Genomic DNA, 23,927 nt, shown 5'->3' with positions numbered 1-23,927 from the left:
GGTTGCTGGCGCGGGGCGGGGATCGCGACTGCCCCGACATGGATCCCAAGCCAGGAAGGGCAAAAGGGAGGCCAAGGCAGCCCTCTCGACCCCAGTACAGCTGTCTTACCCCAAACCCAATTCAGTCCCCACATAAAGGCAAGGGGGAGGGAGGGCGAGCGAGCAGTGCCTAGCCCCGCTCCACAGAGACCTCTCCTGCCGTGGCCTGTAAGCAGCAGCCCGACGTTACCTGAGGTAATATTATTAATATTTATTTATAAAGCGCCTTCGTAGCCCACCCTTCCTCTCGTTCACACTCAGGCTGCGATTACACACACATTTCCTAGATTCGGTTGGTAGGTTTCTACTTCCCTTCCCATCCCCTTCAAGTTGGCCCTTCTTTTATAACCTCTTCTCCCCCCGTCGCCTCTCTCCTTTCCCAGGCCGTGAGAAGCTGCCTCCATAGCTTCCCTTCCACGCTCACAGAATATCTCCCTCCTGCCGCCGACTTCGGCTCATACACTCCTACTCCATCCGATCCACCGTCTCCTTGCGCGTTACAAAGAATAGCCTCCTTTCTACTTGCTGCTATGACTGTATAAATCTCCTTGCATTTCCCCCCCACGAAGCGTATTCAACACTGTTTTATCTCCCCCAGCCTTCCTTTCCCTTATCAACCCCCCAGGGAAGAAATTGTAGTTTTACTGGAGACAGGCCAGCAAATGTAGGTATACTCCCATTCTTATAGAATCATAGAATAGTAGAGTTGGAAGGGGCCTATAAGGCCATCCAGTCCAACCCCCTGCTCAATGCAGGAATCCACCCTAAAGCATCCCTGACAGGTGGTTGTCCAGCTGCCTCTTGAAGGCCTCTAGTGTGGGAGAGCCCACAAGGTCACTGGTTCCATTGTCGTACTGATTATGATTATTATTATTATTATTACATTTCTATGCCGCCCAACAGCCGGAGCTCTCTGGACGGTTCACAAAAATTAAAAACATTCAAAGTATAAAACAACAGTATAAATACTGATCACACACAGGCAAGTCCATCTTCTCAGCCATGAAGGATAGGAACTTGCTTTGTGGGTTGTTGTTGGGTTGTTGTTTTTTTTAAAAAAAGATAAAGCTGCAGTAATTAGGATGTTCCATTCTCTGCCTGAACTCCACACTCGGGCAGCGCAAATAAGGGATTAGGCAACGCACAGAGACCTCCCGCTTCTTATTCTTATCCTCCACTCCACACAGGAGAACAGGCTGATAGCATAAATTCCCTCTTTTAATAAAAAAAAATATATAGCAGGAGGTCTTGAGAGGGAAAGAGGGCGTGGGCTGTGCCAATCAGAGACACCATTTTTGGCAACAAGGGAGAGGGCCTTTTCAGTGGTGGCCCCCCAATTATGGAATGATCTCCCCGATGAGGCTCGCCTGGCGCCAACTTTGTTATCTTTTCGGCACCAGGTCAAGACCTTTCTCTTCTCCCAGGCATTTAACAACGTATGCTAAGTTTGTTTGTTTTTTAAAGGACCCCAGAACTGTTGTTGTTTAAAATGGATACTGTATACTGTTGTTGTTTTTAAATCTTTTTGATGGTTTTAAATTTCGTATACCGTATTTCTTCGATTCTAAGATGCACTTCCCCCCCATATAAACATCTCTAAAAACGGGGTGCGTCTTAGAATCGCGGGTGCGATTATTATTCTTAGAATCAAAGCTTTTTTTTCTGTTGGTGGTACTGAAATTAGTGTGCATCTTACAATCAATGGCGTCTTACAATCGAAGAAATATGGTACTTTTTTAATGTCCACTGTTTTTTAACTTTTGTAAACCGCCCAGAGAGCTTAGGCTATGGGGCGGTATATAAATTTAATAAATAAATAAATACCGTTGACTAATATTCAACTCGACGCTGGCCTTAATCCACACCACGGTTGATTATAATCATGTTATGTGGGGAGTACCTCTCGATAATCAACTGTGGAGTTGACTATTAATCCACCGTTGTGTGGTCCAAATGCAGCCAGGCAGTAGGATGAATTTGGGGTTTCTAAGGAGACCTAGCAATTCTTCTGAATTCTTTTCGCCCTGGTAAAAAGCTTGAGAGCCATGAAATAAAGCAGCAGAAAGTGCTGTCATGATGTAAGAGCCAGTGTGGTGTAGTGGCTAAAGTGTTAGACTGGGAGTCGGGAGATCCGGGTTCTAGTCCCCACTCAGCCATGGAAACCCACTGGGTGACTTTGGGCCAGTCACAGCTCTCAGCCCAACCTACCTCACAGGGTTGTTGTTGTTAGGATAAAATGGAGAGGAGGAGGATTATGTGTACACCGCCTTGGGTTCCTTGGAGGGAAAAAGGTGGGATATAAGTGCAATAATAAATAAAATAAAAATAAACTATAAAAAGACGAGAATTAAGTCCACACTAGACAGGGCTGCCCCATCATAGGCACCAATTTGCCAATCTAAGCTTTTTTTAAAAAAAAAAACAGGCTCTTATATTTGAGACATAACTACATCAGTTTAACCAACATTCCCTACGTTGGTGTCCTTATATCCAAGACAGAAGCATGTTAAGTTCACGCATTATGATTTCCTTGATCTTTAGGTATAACTTATCTAACAGGGTGCCCATAATTCCATCACACAAATGAGAAATGACCCTAAGAAGCTGATGACAGAAATGTCATGCATATACAGACACTGGAGTGACCATCCTGTCTATACAAAATGAAAAGTGAGAAGACGTTCTGAGTTACGCCACATTCACATTTTAAAGGATTTCTATTATTTTGTGTTTTTTAAAAAGTCACATGGCATTGTATTAACTGAATCTATCAGTATAGTTGCAGTTTTAATCAGAATTTTAAAATAATGGTTTGTCACATTTGTTTTTTTTAATTCCTGTTAAATGTATTTAATGCTGTTATATTTTGTTTAGAACTTGAAAACAGTCATGTACATTACAATCTGAAGATATTTTTAACTAATGGAACTGGAAGAGATATGAGGTCTGCCATATTGGGACATTCTTGGAGTTCTGTCATTAAGGTATGCAACCTTAGTGCCTTAGGATGCAACCCTATTTATTTATTTATTATTATTATTATTATTATTATTCCGCCTTTTTCCCAGTACTGGGACTCATGCATGTTTACACAGAAAAAAAAGTTCTGTAGCTCCAGGCACCATGCTTTTTTATCTAAACAATCATTGGGTTGCACCTTTAATACTTTTATAATTTATAGAATACTTGTAGAATGCAATGTTTATCTTCTCACTGTTAGTAGAGTTTGGTAACAGGCTAATGTTAGAACTATGTTTTTTCTCAGTGAACCATGTGAACATAAGCTTTAATACTCATGTAAAGTGACTTTTACTCTATTCTTGACATCAAGGGAAATCGTATATATATATATAGATAAGCATCTCTTGAATTGGGCAATCATAACATATAAAGGATTTGAAGTTCAGTTACATGGCAATTTAACCATGGGTTGAATTCACACATGAGCCTCATGTGGCGCAGAGTGGTAAGTGGCAGTTACTGCAGCCGAAACTCTCCCCACGGCCTGAGTTCAATCCCAGCGGAAGCTGGTTCTCAGACAGCCGGCTCAGATCGACTCAGCCTTCCATCCTTCTGAGGTCGGTAAAATGAGTACCCAGCTAGCTGGGGGAAAGGTAACTGCGACTGGGGAAGGCAATGGCAAACCACCCCACTACAAAGTCTGCCAAGAAAACGTCAGCGAAAGCAGGCGTCCCTCTAGGAGTCAGCAATGACTCAAGTGCTTGCACGAGAGGTTCCTTTCCTTTCCTTTCCTTCCTGAATTCGCACAATGTTTTTCTGTGATCCAGTACTTTCACTGGAGTGAGTAAGCGGTTACTAGAAATAGGTTACTCACCAAACCCAGATAACTACTCCCAGAAACCAGGTATATAAAAATAAATGAAATTAAAAATCTGATTGAAACAAATAAAATTTAATTTTTAAAGCAGCTGTAGTAACTGTAGCAGTTCTTTAGAGCAGCAGCACATGAGGGCCACAGCGGAAGAATTATTGCGCTTCTCCCACTGCACACGTGGTAGTGCTCTTTCTTGCATATGGGAGATTTTTTTTTTATTCTGACCAATATCGTGTATTTATTATTTTGGTCAGCTTTCCAGACTGAGAACCCAGGGACTGATACATCATCACAAGTGTTAGGATCCAAAAATAAAGAATCTATTTTATCAGGATAATGTACAGAGCCTACGTAGATGATTGAGTTCCTCTTTTATATCCTGTAGCTAACTCTATAGTGTGTTTTGTTCTCAAATTAGGAATTTATGACTGCTAAACACACACCATGGGCTTTTGATCTCATTGAAAAAAACTGTTACTACTCTTTTTTATGAATATTCTGGACATAATGGTGGGAGCCATTTTTACCCCACCAGACATTCCCTCACACGGAGGGGGAGGAATAAAAAACCCCAAAACGGCATCTACCTCTGCTGTGGAATGACAAATAGGTAAATATTAGCTTGTTTGCAAGCTAATTTTGATTCTATTGGGACTCCATATCAGCCATGGCGCTCCTAACAAGCTAATGTTGACCCTTTCGGCATTCTTTAGTAGCTCCAGGTTTAAAGATTTGAGGGGGTACCAAGATTTGAGGGGGGAAGGAGAGTGATGGGTGCTATACTTGGGGGCTCTGGGGACCAGATGTTGCCCACTCCAGCTATTGTGTTATTTGGTCTGTTGCAGGGTTATCAAATAATCTCTGCACCAGGGTTTGGACTACACAACAACCCCCGCAGGGATTAAGTATTCAAAATGGCCATTAGCACATACCACATTCCCTTGTGGCTTAAATAAACCATGGTGGGCTGTGATGATCATATGAACAGGCCCAGGCCACAGCTAGACCTATGGTTTATCCTGGGATCATCCAGGGTTCGCCCCTGCCTGAGCACTGGATCCCCTGTGTGTCACCTAGATGAACAGGTTTGACCCCTGGACGATCCGGGGATAAACCTTAGGTCTAGCTATGGCCTCTATTACAGCAACTATTTAGTATGGATGCCTTCTAATGAAATATTTTAAATTTAAACTGTGTAGTTCTGCTGGAATTCACTAATGTGCCTTGCTACATATTGTTTCTATCCCCAAAATTGTTTCTATCCCCCCTCCAATACCTTCAAATCTGTACTGCCTCCTACTCTGACTGAGGTTTACGAAAGCTCCTAAGAAATCTGCACCCATTTTAGCAGGCACAATCATCTGAGAATAAAGGGGCCTGCAACACCTCCTTTTTTCTTGGTAGCCTTGTGCAAAGTGAGAAGTTTAGCTGCCTCTGTATAACATACAGCAGACCAGAAAAGAAGGGGTTCAGCGAACCCGATCTTCTCACTTCCCTGAGGCCTTGAAATGAGAGAAAACAGTGCAGCCTTTTCCCTTCTCAGGTGCTTGTGCTTGACTGCAGGGTGCTTTGTTAAATTCCCTCAGTTGGAGCAGACAGGCAAACAGGCTATAGATGTTGGGCAGTTCATTTAGGGGGAATTTGCAATACCTACTCAGAGTCTTACAGGATGAAAAGAATAGTTAGACTTTGGGCATGTCTAGATGGGGTGATATCCTGGGAATCGTCCCTGTGCATCCACATGATGCACAGGGGATGCTGGAAGCAGGGAGGGATGATCCCTGCATTTCCCCAAGATATGGCCCTACACATATTTTGCAGTTTTTCCCGCGGTCCCAGGATGATCCTGAGACCGCAGGACGTGTGTGCAGCCATCCCGGTATAATCCCGGCTCCTTGTGAGTAAACTCAGGGAACCAGGCACAGGTCATGGAGCTCTGCAAGCGCTCCGTGCCCATCGGGTGGGGGGGATCGGGGTCGGGGCTTTTTTAAAAAACAAACAAACAAACACCTTTGCGCTGGTGTGCTCCAGCTCCTGTTTCTTTTTTAAAAAATGGCGGGCGCAACGTCCTCTTCCTCCTGGGATGTCGCGCGCCACATGTGGACTGAGGGGGATGATCTCGCGATCATAAAATCACAAGATCTTTCCCCCTCCCTCCTGGAAAGCCAGGAGGTCTAGACATGCCCTAAATTGATAAAATTGCCCAAATGCTAGATTATGACCATGCAAACTATGAACACTGGTTATCAGAATGGATAATCCTCCAAAATAGTTAATGAACCAGGAGACTCCTTTAGCCCTATAAAACTAAGGTTCATTGTAGTTAAATCCAAGACCTCATCTAATCAGTCAAAAATATTCCATAATATCATATTTCATGATCTCAAGAATTTAAGAAAAATACAGATTAAGTGCTATCAAATCTCCCATTGCAGCAGTTATCAAGTGCAACCTGGATATCAACCCAATGGGCGATTTGCTGAATTTGAGCTCTGGAAACAGAGCTCTGGAGACTCATAAAATTAAAAAAAAATCAAGTGAGATCTGCAACAAAATGTTGTACAATATCCTTCCTCCTAAAAGAAGTGTTCCTGTTCAGGGTTCCTGCTAGCCATATCCTCCAAGTAGGACATTATCCCCTCCCCACTTCCATTTTCTTTTTCCAGTTATCGCCCTACATTCTATAGCTCAGTACTTATTAGACTGAGTACTCATTAGACTATTATTATTATTATTGCCCCATTAAGTTTAAAAAAAAGATTTTTGTACTTCAAAATGGATGTTGATTTTTATTTTTGTTTTTGTTTATCAGCGGCCCTGTTTTGGCTACAGTCCTGTTAGCACTCACCATCTGAGTTATCTATTAGAAAACATGATGGGAAATTAGAAACCATATTGGTTTCAGTATTTACAATGTTTGAAATACCTTTAAGATTGCAAGATGGACATTTTCAACTTGGACTATGAACAAAATTTTATTCTGTAATAATAGAGAATAGTAAACATATTCCATAAAAGTTCTTCAGGAATTCTGCTGAGATGGAACAGTTCAACATTAATAATTCAGTAGGCCCAGGATTTGGGGCAGGACAAGAACATTGATGTCTGGGGATGTACTGGGTACCGAGAAAGTAACTTCTCTTATCTGAAAGAATTGACAAGATTATATATTACTACAAGTAAAATATATAACATTACTGGTACTCACAACCTATGTTGGAAATGTGAGAAAGATCTCAAATACTTTCTATCATGTTGGTCCTGACTGAGGGACCAGGAGGGCCAGGATCTCTTCTCGATCCTTCCAGAGTGCAGGACACGGAATAACGGGCTCAAGTTAAAGGAAGCCAGATTCCAGCTGGACATCAGGAAAAACTTCCTGACTGTTAGAGCAGTACGACAATGGAATCAGTTACCTAGGGAGGTTGTGGGCTCTCCCACACTAGAGGCCTTCAAGAGGCAGCTGGACAACCATCTGTCAGGGATGCTTTAGGGTGGATCCCTGCATTGAGCAGGGGGTTGGACTCGATGGCCTTGTAGGCCCCTTCCAACTCTGCTATTCTATGATTCTATGAATATTGGAAAGCTTGGACAAATAGTGTAACTTGTGGGTTTACCTTTTCAGTGTAAACCAGTTGGGAGGGTGATTGGTGTGCAGGAAGATTTCTTTCTGTTATCTCAGATCACAATGACCTAATATAGCTGTGATTTCCAGGTATGCATGAAACTGGAGACTTGGCCCACTCTGGGAGGAGCAGTTTCATCCTTATGTGTGATATACATGATGTGTAATTGGTTTAATGTAATGTGCATAGGCTTAAACCTAACCTCCCTTTAAAGCAGTGGTTCCCAAAGTGGGCGGTATTGCCCCCTTGGGGGTGGTGGGATTGCATAGGGGGGCATTAAGAGGCAAAGGGACAGCAGGGGGGCACTGGCAGGGGGCGCTAACAGGCAAAGGGGTGGCAGGGGGGTGCTCGAGGTGGTCTCTCCAGAAGGTCCTAAAACCCAGGGACCAAGCAGGAAGGAGCGGCAAATTCAGCTGCTCTCCCCACACCGCTGCTGCTCAGGAAGGACTTTCTCATTCACGCAGCCGCTCTCTCCTCCTATCTCAAGCCCACAGCGGCCCCACCAGAAGTAGGGGGTGGGGGAAGCGCCCACAGGAGGCAGCAGAGCAGGAAACAGTGGCAAATTCAGCTGCTCTACCCACTCTTCTCCTGCCTAGGAGGGCCCAGAGCTTCTTTCCTGCTGGAGCCACTGCCGCCTGCTCGCTCGCTCCCTCCCTTGGCCAGAGCTGCTCCCTCCTACAAGCTGCCCTGGCAGACCTCTCGCGATAGTTGCTGCACAAGGCGGGAACAGCAGCCATGTGGCGGAGAGGAAGGAGCACGTGGAGGACGGCGGGCGGCAGAGCAGCTGCCAAGAACAGCAGTCAGCCGGCAGGCTGGGTGGGTGGGGAGCAGGACTGCTTGTGCTGCTGCAAGGTATCACCAGGCTCCCTTCCCCTGTCAGGAGTTGCAGATTGGGGCCATCTCCCCTCTGAGCTGCTGCCCTCCTGTCCTAATCAGCCTGGCAGCTACTGTGAGGCTTGTGGGGAGGGGGGGGGGTGGAAAGAAAGAGAGAGAGAGAGAGAGAGAGAGAGAGAGAGAGAGATGATGTGTGTCTCTGTGTCTGCTCCCACCCCCCCAAAAATCTGGACTACAACAGGATTGGGAGAGAAAAGAAAAGGGGGAGGGAGAGAGAATTGCAATTCCCCAGGTCCTTCCTGGCTAAAGAAGATTCAGCAGCACCTTTTTCCAGAATGCTTGCTGAAACCTTTCCTATCTGCCCTTGCTTATTTCAGGGTGTCCAACCCCCTTTTTTCACGCGTTCTTTTGGTAAACATGGTATGTGTGTATCTTGTGTCACCATAAAAACAGAGCTGCAACACAATCCTAAGTATGTCTACTCAGAAGTAAGCCCCACTGAGATCAATAGAACTTACTCTGAGGTAAATGTGCATAGGATTCAGCCTGAAAACGAAGAGAGGGTGAAGAAAAGACAGGAGAAAATGAACTGTAGAAATAGAATAGCAAGGTAACTGTGGGATATTTAACCATATTTAAAGACAATAAGTAGTAGTACAGTGAAATTAGTGCCCCTTTACTTCAGTCCCAGCCAGATTTTCCATAGGAAAACTCTGTACCAGGTGGCAGATAATTATTTTAAATTTTTAATTAAAATACATTATCCTCTCCTATAACAAAATGGTGCTTACTCCTAAGTAAGTGTGTTCCACTGAAGAAGGAAATCCTATTTGATTCCTGTATTCATGCTAGTGTGGCATTGATAAGTTAAAGGCACAATTTTATGCATGTTTAGACAGAAAAAAGTCCTTCAACTCCTAGAATCCCCTTTAAATGGGAAGCACCGGCCCCAGGCTTGCTGAGGGAGGGAGGGAAAAGAGAGCGAACACTTCTGTTTGCAGCCAGCATGGCAGGGCACACCAATTGGATTTTGAATAAAGTATTCAATTAATTGTTACTGTTTTGAATTTTATTGTTATTATCTTCCTTGGTGGGTCGTTGAAAACCACTATTCTGAATAATGATTTTTATAGTGTAGGGTAGGGGGGCGCTTGGCATGAGTTTGTGGAACCAAGGGGGCAGTGACCTGAAAAAGTTTGGGAACCACTGCTTTAAAGCACACTTTTCCTGCTTTATATAGATGTATGAACTTCTTTCAACAGGCTTCTGGATGACTTGCACTTTTGGGTGCCATTCAAATCATGAGACTTGCAAAAAGAAGAACAAACAATGAGCACTGCTGACAATTAAGGATTTTTCTTAGTTCCTCTAACACAGTTTCAGCCTAGTAGCGTGAGGGTTTTATTTTATCTTTCAACAGCCAGGTGATATCAGTCATCTTATTTTTCACCATCTTAATATATGTGTATTCTTGCATAATTATTCAGTAGGCAGTTGGCTATTTCCTAAAAACCTTTAAAAAGAAGGCTGTTTAAAAGTCATGAAAAATATGGTTGAGAAGATTACTATTGGAAAGAAATAAAATACTAATATTTTCATAGCTGGGCTGTCTGCATTGGTGCTACCAGAATGTCCACTGTCCATTACTATTATTGCACCAATATAGGAAGTGATTGGTGGAAGTCCTATATCTTTGCCAGTTTCATCTTTGGCTTGGATCTCTGGGGAGAAAAGTGTGGTGCAGCCTTCAGCAAAGTACTCACAAGCAGACCAGGGGTGAGAAAGTCTTTGATCTGGGCAGCAGCTAAATTAGGTGGAAAGAAAAACCTGGAGTAGATTTTTGGGAAAGTCTGTTCTCTGGTTCTGAATAACAGCAAGTATTTCGTCGCTTTCTTCTCCCTTCCATTTCTGGGATTGCTTAGATCTGATGGGGGGGGGGGGGCTGGAGGATTACTCATAGATAAGCGTGCAGGGTTGTAGCGTTAATTTTTTAAATATTCAGGGATCATGTCCTTTAAAAGACTTACCTCTCGCTCCAAGATAAATTGCTTTGCAATTCCTAAGATTCTGAGGTAGGGCAGGACATAAATAGTTACATTAAAATAAAATGAATATTTCCCTTATCTATCTTCTCTATGTTAAAGTTGTGTTATCTGTTGCTGTTGCCTTAGATTTAGTGGATCCTGTTCTTGGGACTCATTAAACAAATAATGTTTCTCCAATCACAAGTGACTTGCAAGCAGTTTCTGAGTGTGCTGACACCTCACCTGTGCAGTCCACTATACTATGTATCAGGCCAAGCGCTAGTCAGTGTTCAGGGGACATCAGTCTCCCTCTACTCCTGCTGCAAACTCCTTCCCCACTGCAAAAAAAAAAAAGTTTCCAGACAAGATGTGTTTCTGTAATTAATCTCGCTTTCTTCTCCAGTGGTTGACAAGCAAACCATGCCCGCTGCTAAGCTTGCCTGGGGAGTAGTAATGTTTCTGGTAAGCCCTGAACGCCCCGTGGCTTCCTGGGCTCATACTGAGAATCTGCACCAAACAGCCCACTAGGAGGAAAGATCCTCCTTATTGTAAAAAATACGTACAAAATCTGGACTGATCTGGCTCTCCCTGCACCAGGGCAGGACAACTGTGCAAGTAAAAACCAATTTTTAGCAAATATTCTTCGGAGGCCTTGATATGACAGGAAGGATTTTACCACTGTCTGAGCAGTTTAATGATACTTCTGAAGCACATTTTGATATTTTTCTATTAGAGCTTTACTCTTATTTAAGTGAGACAAATATGCATGATGGGGTTTTGTATGGTGTGGGTATTTTGTTGTATGAACCATCTACTGCCTTTACAAATGCAGTGGCTTATAGAGGTTAATTATCCATAAGGTCCTGAATTATGACTATACTCAAATAGCTTTTAGCTATGAATAATTTAGTGCAGCCTCATATTGCAGTTTATTTAGGAGGCCTCTGCCTTGTTTCTAGTTGAAGCCAACTTGATGATGCACAAATGCTTTATCCATTTTGTTTCTGGAATTAGACATTCATATATCCTGCATCTTTGGCAGGGAACAAATAAGGCTTATCAGTATATGGGGAGAAGGAGGAGCAGGTTGAAGTAGAATGCATTGTGCTCTGTCCAGAATATTTGGCATAGCCTGTGCTCCCCACCTGTCTATCCCCTGGTGCAGAGCTTTCCAAACTGTGTGTCGCGACATCTTAGTGTGTCAGCTGCAGTGTGTAGGTGTGTCACGCGAACGTAATGAGAAACTTCTGAGTCTATGTGAAATAAGCAAGACCAACTTGCATGCATTTTTATGCAGCAAAGGTGCTGATTAGTATGGTGCGCTAGCATATTCCCCTTCCGTCATATCCGTGTATGCACACCACGGTCAAGGGATCATACAGGTACTGCGCATACGCAGTATGCATAATCGGGTTGAAACAGCTGATTCCGCGTCACTTCTGGTGACGCAGCTGCACCTGGGCTGGATCTACACTATTGCTTTAAAGCGCTTTACAACTGCTTTATAGTGCTTTAAACCATATGAAAAGGAGGACAGGGCTCCTGTATCTTTAACAGTTGCATAGAAAAGGGAATTTCAGCAGGTGTCATTTGTATATATGGAGAACCTGGTGAAATTCCTTCTTCATCACAATTAAAGGTGCAGGAGCAATACTAGAGTGACCAGATTTAAAAGAGGGCAGGGCACCTGCAGCTTTAACTGTTGTGATGAAGAGGAAATTTCACCAGGTTCCCCGTATATACAAATGACACTTGCTGAAATTTCCTTTTCAATACAACTGTTAAAGATACAGGAGCCCTGTCCTCCTTTTCATATGGTCACCCTAGATTAGGAAGGCACTCCTACTTCAGGTTTGATATTGGTCCTCCCTAAAGCGTGATGGCTTAGCTACTCTGCCCACCCCCAACCCAAGCTATTTGAAGATAGTAATACTGACCTACATTACAGGGTGTCTGTAAGGATTACTGAGATGATATATGTGAAACACTATCCATTCAAAAAGTGATGATTACTCTTGAGTAATAGCATAGATTCACAAATAGGAACTCCTCTGTTTAGATACACCTGCTCTGATTCAGGCTGCAGTGAAAGGAAGGTGCCTAAAATTAAGGAAAGTGGAGTATAACTTGCTGTTGGGAAAGACTGCCATGAGATCCCGGAATAGATGAAATCCATTCAGAGAGGGGAGAGGTGTGGATAGGAAGAGAGACTGAAGAGACCTTTGGAGGAGAGTATGGTCTAGCACAAAGGCTAACAGGTTGAGCCTCTTATTGGTGATTTACAGGATGTACGACCTCTGACTATTGGATAATGTTTAAATTTGTTCATTGTCTTTTCTCAGCAGCATAGCAAAAGAGGAAGCAGTTCTTACTTTTGCCACATTTTGTGGAGGATGGGTAATATGTAATCATGTATGGTATGCTTTTAAAGTAATCTATGCATAAAGTAACTATGCTTTTAGTTAGCATAAAGTAACTATGCTTTTAAAGTAATCAGACTGGAATAAATTATCTTAATTGAGTTGGAGTATTTGAACATTTGGGTTAATTTTGTGTCTGTGGTGTTGCGAGAGTGAGATAAAACAATTTAAAATTCCATTAACGTGTTGTCATTGCTGCTATTACAATTTATTTCAGTTACTGTTGCTGTAAACGCTTTCAGTTTATATAACTGGTTGTTATATAATTTTATCATTCTTTCACAACATCTAAATTAATGAATACGTTTTACGCATGAATACGTTTTATTTGTTTTAATCCAGTACTTATCCAGTGGCAACTTTATGCAATGGCCTCAAGCCACCGGTCTTCACCAGTGCCTCAGTCAAAGAGCAATGATGTATTCTTTAAAAAGGAAGTGGATTCTAACAAACGCTTTCGACCAGTGCAGTCGCTGCCGGATGTATGTCCTAAGGAACCCACAGGTAACACCACTATCAAAAAAAACTTGGTACTTATGTTTACAGTATCAGTAACACTTTGTTTCCTGTGTATTGCAGTTAAATGGATGAGCAGGTGACGTAGGTGTTAGCTCCTTGCATTGTAGCTAACACCTAAACCAGTTTCTTAATACCTTATGTAGCACCAAGGAAGATTCCTTTTGTGTGAGTCCCTGGGATCAACCAGGAATTTTCCCAACCTCCCATGCAACTTCAGGAAGTTTTCACTTAAAATACAAAAAACCGTCCCCCAAATTCAAAAATAATAGTTACTGCTTTGCATTACAGTTTTTCTTTAGCCCTGTAGGCATTTGAGGATGCTTAAGTTTCTTATATAAACCCAAACTAGCTCTTCATCACTAAAAAGGTGGTACCATAGAGTATTTGAGAAAGGGTAGGAATAGATAATTTAAATCTATAATTATGCCTGACTTGCTAAACTATGGGTAGTATCCAATGGGGACCTTACACAGGCACCACCAGCAGTGGCATATACAGATGGCCCCACCAACAGTGGTGTGAGCTCAGGCCCTACCATGGGTGGGTGTGATATTGCACATCCCGGGGCAATTGCCGAAACAAGCCAAGAAACTGCTGTAATGCTAAATCAGTTATGCCCCCACAATGCACAACCAAATACTAGTTTCAGAGAAATTAGTATCACTAAACTAGTGATCCTCAGATAAACCACACACGCAAAAGCAAACCAGGTAACACACGTATAAATGCAGCATACACAAAACAGCCCCCTCACTTCTTACTACCCTCTCAAGTCCCTAGGACACTCCCTACCACCCCAGTGGACTTTTTTCTGGGTTGCTGGGCATGCATCAAAATGAAGTGCTAGGTTGCAGTCACTAATTTTTATTTCCTAAGATTGCCTCTGGGGTTCATCTGTGGTCCAGAGAACTTCTTGGAAATAAAGTAAGACTGGAGACTATCACTTTGCTTTGCAGCATGCCAGCCTCTTAGGTGTGGTGTGTGGTTTTTTTTTTTAATAAAGTATAATAATCTTAAAAAACTTAAAATCAGGATGGTCAGAGAGTGGCAGGTGCTACGTGAAGTGTCTGAAGGCACCATGTTGGACACTCCAGGGTCAGATCCTGAGAAACAGTCAGAGGGCGTTGAAGATAAATGGAATACATCTTCATCTGTGGGATCAACATTCTGCTAGATTCACTATTCCTGTTGACAAAAGCCCAGAACTGTTATTTTTAATGAGTCAGGTGACTGTATAGTACACTTAGGATGGAATCCTATTTTTGTGTAGGAGTCCTCTGAGGTTGGAGTGCTCTGGTATTTCCAAAGTCTCACTAGAGTTCTTCTAGCAGGGTTGAAGTGATGTCACGATCTGGGGCATGGGCGGCAGGGTCCTTAGTCAGGAACGCCAGGGCTGGGACGGACAGAGACGGAACCGGCTTGGGCGGTTGGAATACTGGTGAAGCAAGTTGGGAGTGAGGCACAGATTTCAGGTGGCAGAGTCCAACAGAGGGCCAGAGGCAGGAGTCAAATCCAGGAAACAGGCACAAGGTTAGACACAGGTTCAGAATCCAAGCAGGGGCTAGAGGCAGAAGAGAAGTCCAATCAACAAGCAGGCAAGGTCCAGGCAGGGATCATGGCAAGAGGCAGAGTCCAAACAAGGGTCAGAGGCAAAAGTCAATAATCAAAAGCAAAACAAGGTTCAGGCATGTACCAGGTAGCAAAGGGGGCAGAGGTGTGGTCAAGAAGAGCAAGAGGTCCAGCGAGACAAGATCTGTGATAGTAAATGGTCAGGAACTGGCTGTAGCTAGCGTGAGAGACCATGTTGCTATGGCAAAGGCTGAAGGTGAAATGCAGCCTTTCCTAGCAGCTCCCAGCTGTTCTGTATGAGCCCACCTGGGAGTGCCTGCTGGTCTGGGCCTGAACCCTGTAAGGCTTTACCATCTAGGGCTCGCATCCTGCAAAGCCCTGTGCCTGGTTATATGGAAAGCTGCCGCCAGATGGTGCTGCAGGACAGGACAGGTCCTGACAAGTGAGGAGGGAGTGGCTTTTGCCATTAGTCCTTGATCCTCTTGGGAACAATGGAAGGGAAATCATGTAGACCAGCTCCTTCAGGTCCAGAGCCTTCCCTGCTCTGCCCACACCAGGCCCCTATTCTCCCCCGTTTCCTCCTCCGATGTCAGAAAGGGAAATGGATCCTTCTGCAGAGACAGTGGGCATGTCTACACCATCTATCCCGGGGTCAGCTCGAGGTCGTCCCTGTGCGTCCAAATGAGGCACGGAATCCTGGGATCAACCGGGGACGACCACTCACTTTCCCCAGGATAACTGCAACCACGTTTTTCCTGTGGCCCCAGGAGAGACCCCGAAGACCACAGGTGGTGTGGCACGACCTCGCGGATCTCCCTCCTCCCCATGAGTAGAGAGCCTCAGCAAATGGACACGGAGCTGGGGCGGGCTCTGTGCCCATTGGGGGGGCAGCAGTTTCACCATCCCCGGGATGGCTGTCGGCGCTTTTCAGTGTTGAGTTTTTCTTTTTTCTTCTTGTTTTTACTCACTTTTTTCACAGGATCAGGGCTGTGCAATTGCACGAGTGGCTCCTGCTTCAAAACACACACATACACACGCCTCCTGACTTCTGGGACATTGCACTAGCATATGCACGCTGGGGGACGATCCTGGAAGTGGAAAAGCCCGGGATCCTTCCCCCCCCCCCCCCAGTCCCAGAAAGTCACGAGGTGAAGATGAGCCCAGTGAGGAAGTTCTGTTCCAGGGACCATAGGATTGCCCTGTTAATTTCTCTGTGGAAGTTAAACTGGCCCCTTCTTCATTCATTTTTAGGTTGGCTGTTAAAATATTCTTTTGTTACACATGGCTTTTTAGTATTTAAAATGTATTTGTTTTTAAGATTTTGTCCTGCTCTGAATTCTTCTGTTTGGTGATTTAAAGCTTTTAAATTGATTTAAAGTTGTAATTGTAAGTTGCTCGGACAGCTCTATCTGGGGCAAAAGAGGACTCATACATTTATAAATAAATAAATTCCTCAAAAGGAGGTAATGCATACATCTTGTCACTTTGGATTTGTTTTAATGGTGAATAATGAAATGGTGAACAATCAGCATTTTTTAGGGAACTTGACATTATTTTCTCCAGGAGTTAACTTGGGAATAAAATAAGAACACTCTGCTGAAATGGAAACATTGGCAGTACTTTGTCTCAAAAAGCAAAAGTACTAAATTGGCTGAAACAGGGAGGGGGAATAAGATGCCTTGATCTTACTTTACCCTTGTGGGATGGGAGTGGCTGAAGCATTGCTCCTTCCCGTGCTGCTGGAGCATCATGGGAAGCTAATCTTCTAGAAAGTGTGCTAATAACTGGTGTGAGAGGGTGCCAGGAAATTCATAGCGTCGTGTATGTATGTTAAAGACGTATGCATCAGAGACTAACAATGGCCACAGCTAGACCTAAGGTTTATCTTGGGATCATCCAGGGTTCGCCCCTGCCTGAGCACTGGATCCCCTGTATGGCCACAGCTAGACCTAAGCTTTATCCTGGGATCATCCAGGGTTTGCCCCTGCCTGAGCGCTGGATCCCCTGTGCGTCACCTAGATGAACAGGTTTGACCCCTGGACGATCCAGGGATAAACCTTAGGTCTAGCTATGGCCAATATCACAGAATTGATATTGTTGTCACTTCATAACTAATGAACTCCTGAATTCCCATCCCATTCCCAACTGCTGGTGAGGTTTTTTTCCTGCCTCATAAAACATGACCACTCAAAAAAATCCAGCGCTTTAAAAGTGCAGACCTGTTTCTGACAGAGCAGAGCACTTTGAAAGTGTGAGGGAAAGCTGATTTTTTTTAAAAAAAAATCATTTTAGTGCAATGTTTTATAGCAAAATATTTAAAAAATTGTTTCAGAATCATGCAGTTCATGAAACAATGCATTCTACTCCATTTTTCCCCATCCCTAAGTTTACCCTTATTCTCTTCTGTTTTGACTTTAAGTAGTCTGTTGGTTTCCTGGAGTATACTAAACTATAGGCATAAACAGCAAATTAAATTATGATGATTGCAACAAAGATTGTAATTTGTGCTGTTTACTGTTTTGAGAATTCACAAAATCTGTCTACCTCTGATACACCTGAAATCTCTGATATTTGAAATGATTTTCTACATGGGGAATTGGTATCTGCTACTTCAATCCCAGCATTGAAGTGTTCAGGGTTTTCTGTTCTTCCCTGAGAATCAAAAGCAATATAAGTAATGATTGAGAACAAAAATAATATGTCCATTTGGGCTTGTTTCAAAAATGGCTTTGGTGATACAAATAAAGAAAGGCACATATCAAACCAATGGCACATATTCCTACACAGTACGTTCTTTAGTTATTTGTATGGTTTAAATCTATAATCTAATTTAAGAATTACCTTCTCATTACTAGAGAAGTGCATGCCTTTTTAGGGTTAATTATATTTATTGGTAATTTTTGTTTTGCAGGTGATCCTAATAGTTTATGTGATAGCCCGTCTTTAGTTGCTGATCAACATAGATGGACAATCTATCATTCCAAAGTAAATCTCCCAGCAGCACTAAATGATCCTCGGTTAACAAAAAGGGAATCTGATTTCTTTACAAAAACATGGGGACAGGATTTTGTGGACATAGAAATTGTGCCTTCACTCTACCTCCCACAGATCAACAAGGAACATTTTGCAGCATACCAACAGGAAATTGTTCAGGTAAAAGAATGTATTGCAGATTGTCCTTTAGAGGTTGCGATGACTGAAGTGCTTTAATATCTATTAACATGTCATATCACCGTGGATAAAAGCCTGATGGCTTAATGTTTAAAATCTGATTTCTTTAATTTCAGCTATAATATAAAAGGACATCTGAATTTGTTTTTATTAAACATGGTAAAATTGTCACTTAAATGTTCTTAAAACTGAATCACAGTCATCTATCAAAGATTGCAATCAAAGTATGCTATTCTTGTGAAAAAGAGAACCATGCAGGAAAAGACCAACTTCTGAAGTTAAGCATTATAAATGTCACAAGAAGCCATGTGTTTTATTACTGTAGTCTTCCTCCTAGACTAGTAAGCCATCACAAATGCTAGGATCTAGGATATGGGTTCATTGAGATACAAGATGTGTTCCTGTATCTCACTGAATCCATATGTTAGACCAGTTCTTCGTCCCAGGGACGGGATCCAATCAGCCCCTAAGCACAACTCCACACTTCAGCGACAGAGGGTTCAAAAGCGCTTTATTGATTATAATCAAGGTCTGGTCTCTTCAAGGCGAGCAGTCAGACGAAGAAGCAAGGATTTCGGTAAAGCATTTGTAGCCTGCAAAGGGCAGAGCCTAGTAACAGTATGAACCAATCAGAACGTAACACTGGGTCATAACGGTCTTTCTAATCTTTACTAAACAACCCCTTTGCTCCACTGTAAATTAACCTTCGTGTCGGAGCCAGAGGCTCTTGTTTTTGTTAGATAAGACAGACACAAGGAGACACCCTTGGGTACGTGGCGCTTTGCTTGCTGCATAATGGCTGCTTCATAGTTTCCTTTTTAAAATGGAGTCACTTATGCTAACACATATGGATAAACTTGTCTTGCTGTTTTATGGTGTCCCGAGTAGAAGGAGGTTTGGAATGTTTTCAGTTTTGAAATTATTAGTAGTTATGATGCTTCCAATTAATTTTCTGTCTCATGGAGAAATATGTTTTTCTCAGTAACTACTGTCCCTTATTAGAAAATTCTGGACGCTTGTTATATGCATATGTGCACTGCATGGTCAGACATTTTGGATGATGTTATGTTAAGAGTTCAGGCATAACAATGCTATCTTAAACCATGGTTTATTAAACGTAACGAGCATCATACACAAACATGCACACTTGCCTCTCCTTTTGTATGCTGGTTTCAGTGCTTCAGTTATGGCTTGCTTTAATACTAGTTTCCCAATATGTCTGAAATGGGAAAGTGAGGTTTAATCTTGACCTCCCACAGCCCTGTGAACTATTGATCAATGAACTGTGAAGGACAATGTAGCCATGTGTTTGTATCTCCCATGGTTAGTGATAAGAAGAGCATTGATGGAAGGAGAAGTCATGTTTGTGGATTGTGGGAGGAGAAATGCAATACAAACTGTTCAATTTCATCTTTTGGATTGTTTATATAAGTTGCTTTGAATGTTCTGAACATTGAGCATTCCTTCAGAAAATACTATGGCCTTAGCTAGACCTAAGGTTTATCCCGGGATCATCCCTCTTCATGTAAATGACACACAGGATATCCCGGGAGCAGGCAGGGATGACCCCGGGATAAACCTTAGGTCTAGCTAAGGCCAATGTTTCATGTTAAGCCTGAAATGGCTTACAGTTAATGGAAATTTTTACACTCATGGTTGACTTAGATGTGCCAGTGCACACTCACGCACATACACATATACTCACACAGAGTATATTGGCACAAAAGAAGAATTCTGTATATTGCAAGAAGAAACATGAACTGTTTGTTTTAAAAAGCCTAATCACTATTTTTAACTAATATGATGAAAGAAGAAAGACTAATTTATCCTGAAATTACTTGCTAAACTTTATGAGGAAACTTTAGAGGCTGACAGTGCAATCCTTTGCATGTATCTATTGAGTTCAGTAGTCCTTACTCCTAAGTAAGTGTGTATTACATACACACTTATTTTTTAAAAAATGCTGTATTTCATTAATAAAATTATAGTTGTGAGTTATACGTACCATACCACCGTTTGATTCTATATTTCACTCTGTCTGAGTAATTTTGCAAAAGTATAAATTTGCATAGGAAACTTAAACAAAATATTATAAAAATGCTCATGTTTCAAAACCAAAATTTTCTTCACCTGCCATCTTTTTTAGAGAGAGAAGATTCATGAGAAATGCAAGACTATATGTCCTCCTAAAGATACTTTTGACAGGACACTGTTACATACTCATGGTAGGATTCTGTTTTTCTTCTGTTTTTTTAGTCGTTCTCTTTAGTATGGCTTGTACATTTACAGTAATCTTTAATTTACCAAAAGCCCTGCTGGTGTCTTAATGACTGTGGGCACTGAAAAATCCAGACATATTCCACTATTTTCAAACTATTTTTTATGAACCGAATAGGACTTATTTGGAGCTAAAATATTCAGGTAGAGAGGTATTTATTATTTCTTTTATTTGTACCCCATCTTTCTACCAAAAATGGCACTTAAGGGGGTAATCACTATCCTGGTGAATTCTGTTTCGTCATTCTCGTTCCTAGTCGAAAGCTTCTCGTTTTAACTGTCCTTCATTTTAAAATTAGCTGGTGCGCCCTGAACGTATTCCATTACTTCCAGCCATCAATCATTCATCACTTGTGGGAGTTGCTGCAGCCATGCTAAGGAAATTGTAGGGATAGTTAGTACTCCATTCTGCTTATTATCCATTTCAGAAGAGACTTCAAAGTGATGCAACACCCCAATACTAAAAAAAAGATAGGAAACGTTTACAAGACTACAATAAAGAGTCTAGCCCTATACTTACCACCTTGGTAAATGACTGTTGAACAAAACTTAGCCACGTCTCCTGTACAATTCCAATCTCAGAACCACCTCCAACCACAAAAAAAATCTCTTTGTTCCTCATGCCTTTTCTCCAAGAGTCCTGTTACTCACATCGGCCTGTACTTTATTAGTCATCAGCTCACCCAAGTTGACTCAGTTTTTGTATGCCTAATATAAAGACACCCCCCCCCCCCATTTTGCCTCCTAAGGCCTGTTCTTACACTACCTTGGTAGTATGTAAACCAGTGCACTACATCTCCTCCCTGGCCTGGTCAAGTAACATCAGAAGCTTTGGACTACAGGAGAAAGTCCATGGCCTTAGCTAGACCTAGCTGTTAGTCCGCGACAGAGGGGTGAAGATCTCGTGATGGTTTTATCGCGAGATCCCCCCTCTGTTTACACATGGCGCATGACGACCTCGGAGGCAGAGGTGTCACGCCCGCCATTTTTTAATTTTTAAAGGGACAGCAGCGCACGAACGCTTGTGCACAAAAGGAAGGTGGTTTTTTTTTAAAAAAAACTTTCCCCGCTCCCCCCACCCCCGTTGGGTGCAGTGCTCCTGAGAGACAAACCGCGGCACCCGGCCACATGTTCTATGGTCTCGGGCTCAGCCCGAGACTGAAAAACCAGGCCTAAAGGGGAGGGTGAGATCCTGGGACAAGGGAGGGATCATGTGAACGCACAGGGACGATCCCGAGAATCATCCCGGGATTTTGCCCCACCTAGCTATGGCCCATGTTACCGTGGCCAACCTTGCTACATGTTTGAAAAAGCAACATTGGCATGGGGAGTTGCCCTGCAGTGAAGATAGTCCTGTTTCATCAGGCTTTTAATGTTCAGTGTTTTGCCACTCTTTAATTTTAATGCGCTAGTGAATTATAGTGTATGGGTTTTGTTATTCTGTTCTTTGAATTTTATGTGAAGTTTTAATGTTTTTATTGTACCTCACCCAAAGCACCTGCTAAGCAGGGGGTGTTATTTTATAAATCAAATAAATAAATAAAACCATCCTGCCACGGGGGCTGGGACTTCTATTGTTATCTACGTCAGTCATACTTCGCATGATAGAAAATACATATGTGGTATTGAAATACATAGTGACAGTAAAAGTGAAGGTGCCACAAAAGCCTTAGTGAACTCTCTTGAAATAGATTGTCAGCACGTCCTGCACAGTTCTATGGGTTACTAAAATATATTACTGTGTCAACAGTTTTTTCTTAAATGTAAACAATGTAAGGGAAATACATGCTATTTTATTATTTATTTATTTATTTCTTATCCGACTCTCCCTCTGGATCAAGGCGGGGAACAACATTAAAGACAATATAATTAATTTTAATTTTTTTAAGTATTCCAATTATTTTTTTTACATAATATAACATTTTAATCACATGAAGTTTCAATATATTTCTTCTAATAAATTAGGTCAAATAATTGTGGTGTGTCAGAACAAAAAGTTAACGTGCTATACTTTTCTTTTTCGTTTTCTATATACTAGTAAAATAAACATGCTAATTTAGATCTCTCCAGGGCATCAGAAAATTTTCCAATGCAAACTGCAAATTTCCCTAATTTTCTGGCAAACCCACATGACTGGTGTGTGCATGTGTGCTCATATGTGTAGATTTTGTTTTGCCCCCTAGATCTTTCTTTCATTAAAATTGAATTGAACGCAGAGTAAAACTTTCCATTTCCAACTTCCTCCAGTGATTGGAGAGTGGGGGAGACGAATAACTGGTCTACCCTCTTCTCAGTGACTTCTTAAGTCTATAAGTGAGGATGTTTGCCAAAATCAGAATGTTTTCTTCCCTCTAAAACTTTAGAGGGATTTTTCTCCAATGTGGTATGTTCAATCTTTAACAAAATCCAGAAATATTGTAACAATCAATAAGAGTCATCATAATATAGCAGGGCAGTCTCCAATTCGACAAGAACGCCAATGTAAATTATATTGCGCTACCATAAGGGACTTCTAGCACAATACCAATAACATTCGCTGGCATGACAGGTTTGCTGTGGAATTCCATCACAGTAGCTAATGCTATTGGCATTGCACTAGAGTTCCCTTATGAGCATTTCGTTATTTCATTAATGCTCGTATTGACTTGGAATCAGACAACACACTAAGCCATGGTTACTGTGCTAACCATTTTGCAGCAAATGCTAAGTGAGCATGTTTAAACCATGGTTATGTAGCCACCATGGTCAGGAATAGTTCACACAACATGCCAAGTCATGGTTCACACAACATGTTAATCCATAATGTTTAGTTCAAAATGCTTAACCACCTTGGCTTAATGTGTCATCTGAACAGGGCCTGTGAAATGTAAAAATCAATGACTGGGTGGAATTTCCTATGGAAGTATGCAATATAAATCTAACTTTGCTATGGCATTTCATTTTCATTTTATTTCATTTTTAGATAAATCCAGGACAGATTTGGAGCAAGTACCTAAGGTATGGATGTAGTATTCCAAAGGCAACAATTTGGAGAAAACTATCGCTCTTATTATTTGCATATTAGTTTATTCTGTATGTATGTATAGGGAGACATATTTTAATAGCTTAGCTTAGCTTCATATAGGATTTGGATAATTAGCCCAAGGCCCCCAAATGGCAGAAATAGGAATTGTTCCTGAACATACTCTTGTGTTTACTTTCCAGTCTTTCCTTATCCAAGTAGCTTTTTCCTAATATTGGTCTGAGCCTATACTGCACTATACTGCACTGTCCTCTTTGTCCGTTCATATTGTCAGATGCCTGTTTTCTGATGACAAGTGTTCAGCACTTGACATTTGAAATATGCATGTCACTTCAAAATATGGGCATAAACACTTACAGAAAAAGTGGTTTAGAGAGAAGTGAATGTAAAAACTTACCATTTTGTTACAGCTTACCTCTCTCCAAATGATCTGTTGCATGGTTATGAAACAGTAGGGGATGCAGAGCAAAATAGCAGCCTCCAAAACTATTTTGAATTGCAGTCTGGACTGGAGACAGAAGGAGGGATTAGATGAAAGTTGAAAAGGACTCAAATGCATCAGAACCACTTTGAGTGCCCCAAGCCACCTTG

The 23,927-nt window shown here is 42.0% G+C and overlaps 1 protein-coding gene across 1 annotated transcript in view; it reads left to right on the top strand.

The window, feature by feature from the left end:
* The window catches only part of VPS54 (VPS54 subunit of GARP complex), a 69,738-nt gene that overhangs the window by 147 nt on the left and 45,664 nt on the right, over positions 1 to 23,927 (top strand). The window contains exons 2-6 of the mRNA XM_063115980.1: positions 2,914 to 3,023; positions 13,121 to 13,282; positions 17,778 to 18,019; positions 20,184 to 20,262; positions 23,277 to 23,311. Coding sequence (XP_062972050.1) covers positions 13,147 to 13,282; positions 17,778 to 18,019; positions 20,184 to 20,262; positions 23,277 to 23,311 — 492 coding nt within the window. The 5' untranslated portion in view covers positions 2,914 to 3,023; positions 13,121 to 13,146. The remainder of the gene's footprint in view (positions 1 to 2,913; positions 3,024 to 13,120; positions 13,283 to 17,777; positions 18,020 to 20,183; positions 20,263 to 23,276; positions 23,312 to 23,927) is intronic.

This window comes from Elgaria multicarinata, chromosome 2 (assembly GCF_023053635.1).
Source record: "Elgaria multicarinata webbii isolate HBS135686 ecotype San Diego chromosome 2, rElgMul1.1.pri, whole genome shotgun sequence".
NCBI lineage: Eukaryota > Metazoa > Chordata > Lepidosauria > Squamata > Anguidae > Elgaria > Elgaria multicarinata.
Note: the sequence above shows the minus strand (reverse complement) of the source record. Positions and strands in the feature narration are given on the sequence as shown.